General features: G+C 43.7%; 1 protein-coding gene across 2 annotated transcripts in view; it reads right to left on the reverse strand.

Annotated features, from left to right (window-relative positions):
- The window catches only part of fhip2a (FHF complex subunit HOOK interacting protein 2), a 72,795-nt gene extending 68,052 nt beyond the window's left edge, over positions 1 to 4,743 (reverse strand). The window contains exon 1 of one of the 2 annotated variants that reach the window (XM_041209683.1): positions 4,452 to 4,743. In XM_041209683.1, the coding sequence (XP_041065617.1) occupies positions 4,452 to 4,496 (45 nt within the window). In that variant the 5' untranslated portion in view covers positions 4,497 to 4,743. The remainder of the gene's footprint in view (positions 1 to 4,451) is intronic. The other variant, XM_041209684.1, reaches the window with a different exon arrangement.
- Positions 4,744 to 6,000: the final 1,257 nt, after the last annotated feature.

Consider the following 6,000-nt stretch of genomic DNA (forward strand, 5'->3'; position numbering starts at 1 on the left):
AGAAAAAAGTTGACGTTTTGAGTCCTCAAGACCCTTCAACAGAACTGAGTGAAATTAGGAGAGGGGTGAAATATAAGCTGGTTTAAGGTGGTGGTGGTTGTAGGGACAAGCAAGCAGTGATAGGAGCAGTTAATCAAAAGATGTCAGACAAAAGAACAAAGAGGTGTTGAAGGTGGTGATATTATCTAAATGAATGTGCTAATTAAGAATGGATGGCAGGACACACAAGGTATAGCTCTAGTGGGGGTGGGGTGGAATAAGACTAAAAGGGCATAAAAGGTGTAGATTAAAATAATGGAAATAGGTGGGAAAAGAAAAATCTATATAAATTATTGGAAAAAACAAAAGGGAGGGGGAAGAAACAGAAATGGAGTGGGGATGGAGGAGGGAGGTCAAGATCTAAAGTTGTGAAATTCAATATTCAGTCCGGAAGGCTGTAAAGTGCCTAGTCGGAAGATGAGGTGCTGTCCCTCCAGTTTGCGTTGGGCTTCACTGGAACAATGCAGCAAGCCAAGGACAGACATGTGGGCAAGAGTGCAGGGTGGAGATGAATCAGGTGGAAGCGGAGCTCTGGGACATCTGATCTTGATTTTCAGTAGGTAAAATTTTGGTAAGCGTGGATGTTCGTCACATAGGTACTGATGAAACTAGGTAGTTGATCACATGGTTAGTGGCCCAAAGACCTACCCTGAATCACATCATCTGAAAGTGTGTTCTTTTTATTAATTACTTACATTAACCCAGCGACTGCTTTGCAGAACACCTGCGGTCTGTCCACAAGAAAGACCCAAACCTCCCTGTCGCTTGCCATTTTAACACTCCACCCTGCTCTCTTGCCCACATGTCTGTCCTTGGCTTGCTGCATTGTTCCAGTGAAGCCCAACGCAAACTGGAGGAACAGCACCTCATCTTCCGACTAGGCACTTTACAGCCTTCCGGACTGAATATTGAATTCAACAACTTTAGATCTTGAACTCCCTCCTCCATCCCCCTCCCTTTTTTTCTCCAATAATTTATCCATATTTTTCTTTTCCCACCTATTTCCATTATTTTAAACCTACACCTTTTATGCCCGGTTAGTCTAATTTCACCCCACCCCCACTAGAGCTATCTGTACCTTGCCTGTCCTGCCATCCATTCTTAATTAGCACATTCGTTTAGATAATATCACCACTTTCAACACCTCTGTTTTTTTGTCTGTGACATCTTTTGATTATCTGTTCCTATCACTGCTTGCTTGTCCCTACAACCATCCCCCCCCCAACTTCTCTCCCCCCACCCCCCCACCTTAAACCCGCTTATATTTCACCCCTCTCCTAATTTCACTCAGTTCTGTTGAAGGGTCATGAGGACTCAAAACATCAACTTTTTTCTTCTCTGCCGATGCTGCCAGACCTGCTGAATTTTTCCAGGTAATTCTGTTTTCTCTTGCCCACATGTCTGTCCTTGGCTTGCTGCATTGTTCCAGTGAAGCTCAACGCAAACTGGAGGAACAGCACCTCATCTTCTGACTAGGCACTTTACAGCCTTCCGGACTGAATATTGAGTTCAACAATTTTAGATCTTGACCTCCCTCCTCCATCCCCACCCCCTTTCCGTTTCTTCCCCCTCCCTTTTGTTTTTTCCAATAATTTATATAGATTTTTCTTTTCCCACCTATTTCCATTATTTTTAAATCTATACCTTTTATGCCCTTGTAGTCTTATTTCACCCCACCCCCACTAGAGCTATCTGTACCTTGCCTGTCCTGCCATCCATTTTTAATTAGCACATTTGTTTAGATAATATCACCACCTTCAACACCTCTTTGTTCTTTTGTCTGTGACATCTTTTGATTATCTGCTCCTATCACTGCTTGCTTGTTCCTAAACCACCCCCCCCAACCTTAAACCAGCTTATATTTTACCCCTCTCCTATTTTTACTTAGTTCTGTTGAAGGGTCATGAGGACTCGAAACGTCAACTTTGTTCTTCTCCGCCGATGCTGCCAGACCTGCTGAGTTTTTCCAGGTATTTCTGTTTTTGTTTTACCTTCTAAATGTGTTGCGCAATTCTGCCTCAGCCACCAATTTAGGCAGTGAATTCCAGACACCCAAAACTCTGTGTAAAAAAGTTTTTCCTCATGTCCCTTCTAATCCTTCTACCTATCACCTTAAACCCACGTCCCCTGGTAAGTGATCCCTCAGCTGGAGGAAACAAGTCTTTCCTGTCAACCCAATCTCGGTGTTTCATAATTTTGTACACCTCAATTAGGTCACCCCTTAGCCTCCTCTGTTTTAAGGAAAACAGCCCGAGCCTATCCAATCTTTCCTCATAGCTGCAATTTTTCAGCCCTGGCAACATTTTTGTAATCCTCCTCTGTACTTCCGCCAGAGAAATTATGTCACACGACCAGAACGGTACCTAAAATTCCAACAGTGGCCTAATCAGCATTTTATACAGTCCAATCATTACATCCCTGCTTTTGTATTCAATACCTCGTCCAATAAAGGAAAGCATTCCATATGATTTCTTTACCACCTTATCCAACTGTCCTGCCACCTTCAGGGACCCGTGGACATTTACTCCAAGGTCTCTCACTTCTCGACCCCCATCAATATCCTCCTGGTTTTGAGTATTCCCTTGCTTTGTTTGCCCTCCCCAAATGCATTACTTCACATTTCTCCAGATTGAATTCCATTTGCCACTTTTCCACCCATTGATATCTTTCTGGAGACAACAGCTATCCTCTTCGAGTATGTTAATTCTGTTTCTCTCTCCATAGATAGATGCTGCCAGACCTCCTGAGTTTTTCTAGCATTTTCTGTTTTTGTTTCAGATTTCCAGCATCTGCAGTACTTTGCTTTTAGCTATCCTCTTCACTATCAACTGCACGGCCAATTTTTGTACCATCTGCAAATTTCCCAATCACGCTTCCCACATTTAAGTCCAAATCATTAATGAACAACAGTGCTCCAACACTGAGCCCTGTGGAATGCCGCTGGAAACCGCTTTCCATTCGCAAAAAACATCCATTGACCATTACCCTTTGTTTCCTGTTGCTGAGCCAATTTTGGATCCAACTCACCACCTTCCCCTGTACCCTTTGGGATGTCATTTTTTCCCACATCCCTTCCTCCCTTAAAACCCACCTCTTTGACCACACTTTTGTTCAGCCCTTTTATCTACTTCCTAATTCAGTATCCATTCTTCCCCCAATAGGCGTCTGTGAAGCACCCTCGGGTGTTTTTCTATGTTAACTGCACTACATAACTACAAGTGATAGTTATAAAATAGACCAGAATAAAACTTGACAGTTCAAATATTCCAATAACATTATAATTTAAAAATCACGCATTTCCTCCATCAAGCAAGACTGTAACTGCTACAAAACATAAAACATCTGAATAAAACGATTTCTATAAACGCCAAATATCTACAGACTAACATTACTTCCCTGTGCCATTTATTGTCGATAATAATATGTCTTAGAGTAATTTACATGACAAAAAGGGGGAAAAACAGACAACGATTAAGAGAAAAATATCAGTAGAATCTGTTAAGACCAAATAACTGAAAATGGTGCTTCATTTCCAAATCTTATGACACATCATTTAATTTCTCCTCACAATGTGTTACTGTGCTATATAGCACATTGCAAACTGTGTATAAATATATGGGCTTTCCAAAAGACACACTGATTATTTGATAATGCATTTAGTCTATTTACACCTTTGTTGAACATATCTCCCTTAATTCTTAAATATGGCATGCTGCATTTAAATAAATCTCACTTGATTTATTCCCCCTTTGCACATTTAAGATAAACACAAAGCAGGTAGAAATGAACCAAAATATTAGATCATGAGTATTCTGCAGCGTGTTTTGGAAGAAGTTTTTGCCTCCGCATCATCGCAATCCCTCGAAGCTGGATTTTGCCATAACCCAGACAAAAGCATCTCCTGCACACAATGAAAGCGTGGGGTGGTGGGGGGGGGGGCAGTGCAGAAACAAACCCAGCCTCAGGAATAACAGCTGCTTCAGGACAACAACACGGGAGCAGTCGCAGTCCTTACTCCTGCGGGCGGGACTGACTGCTCCAGGATACAGTAACTGGGATATCACACAAACTGGGTGAGGAGGCGAAGCCCTGGGCACAGGCAGGGAGGCAACTCCAAACAAAAATCAATAACCCTTTGACCTCAAAACCTGATCGTTCCGGAGACGTTTCCCCCAACGGATATCGATAAATTAATGAAGCTCGAATTTGATTTTATGCATATTAATAAAATTAATTGACTGGTATGCCCCCCGGAAGAAAACCCCAGCTTTTATTTAATTGCACAAACTAGGCCTCTGTGGGATCCCCGTCGTAAAGCGAAGGGGAAGGGAGCGGGCTGGGCTGGGTATGGATCCTGGGCTGGTTGCTGTCCCCGGGGGGGGGGGGGGGGGGGGCGCGGGGTCGGTACTCACCGCCTCCACCGCCTGCTGCAGGATGTTGGTGAATTTGGTGAACATCTTGGCCTTGGACTCGCGGATCTCCCGGCGGATCTTCTCCTTGGATTCCTCAATCTTCTTCCTGGTTCGATCCAGCCTGGCTGTTCATGCGGCCCCCCCCCCCCCGACTCACACACAATGAAATAATACACCGTAAAAAAAAATCCAATTAAATTAAACGGACGACGGCAGACGGAGACTCGGACAGTCAACACTCAACACCCAAACACAGAACACAACCGACACCGTGGCACCGCGAACACTGACTGTTGGTCCAAACGCAGCGCGGCCCTCCCAGCACCAGGGGGCGTCGCATTGCTTGCTCACTGACTCATTGTACGGTCATCCTGGCATCAGAGGGTGCACAAGTCTGCACTGCCTTTCTCATTGACTGAAAATGTTGGCCTCCCAGCGCCTCGGGGCGGTGAAGAGCACAGTCCGTACGATCTGATTGGTAATGTGGTCTTCCCGCGCGAGGGGGCGATGAAGAGCACATTCTGCCGTGTTTTACTGACTGGTAATGTGGTTCTCCCAACACCAGGCGGCGGTAAAGAGCACAGTCCGGGCTGGTTCACACACTGACTTATGGTGTGGTCCTCCCATCGCCAGGGGGTTGTGAAGAGTACAACTCACGGACGCCTTAAAGACGCTGGACTGGAAAACACTGTTTGCAATCCCACTCTCTAAACAGCAGGGAGTAATTTTTTTGGGTGATTGAATTGAGTGATGCTTGACAGCTAAACAGCATTTTATTTTCTCTCATTTTCAATATGTTTGTATCTGGTAAAGAGAAACGTTCAAAGAAAATGTCAAAAAAAAACTTTTTTTAATGTCCCAATGATTTTTCTCCAGGGTTGTGCACAGCAGTGTCTTGGAGTTTCCAGGCCAATCCTGATGGCTGGCAACCCAATGGGGGGAGATGAAGGATGCTATCCAAAGATTGAATGATAGACAAGAATAGAATCCAGAAGATGATCTTAAAAGCACAGGAACAGGTTTTTGTTTTCAATAATTTTTTTATTGACTTTTGCAAGTTCACTTTTACATGTATACATTAAGGGTCTTACACACTTAATGCACATTTGGGTGGCACTGTTCCTTAGTAAGAATGAGATCTTTTCTCAGTAGAACTTTGTCCATCACTCTACCTCTCTTGTTTGATCTAACCTCCAAGGCACAGGAATATTTAATGAGCAGACTGACCTGCTATCACTGCCTCAAGATGATAAATTCTTTGATCTTCTAGTAATAGAAGTAACTGATTATGCTAGGGAAACTGCCCCGTTCATAGGTTTGCTGCTGCTCAGCATGTCTACGTGTTTAAAGTGAAGTTGTCTGTTCTCATGTAAGAATGCTAACTATATTACTGTTGTTCCGAAATGTCTCTGGTGCACCATATCTTCAAGTGCATTTCAAATCTGTACCTGTGAATGATTCAGTTCCCTACCTTTTGTTTTAGACATTAGAAATTAGAACTTAAGAAATAAGAGCAGGAGTAGACCATATCGCCCGTCGAGCCTACTGC

The sequence above is a fragment of the Carcharodon carcharias genome, chromosome 17, assembly GCF_017639515.1.
Source record: "Carcharodon carcharias isolate sCarCar2 chromosome 17, sCarCar2.pri, whole genome shotgun sequence".
Lineage (NCBI taxonomy): Eukaryota > Metazoa > Chordata > Chondrichthyes > Lamniformes > Lamnidae > Carcharodon > Carcharodon carcharias.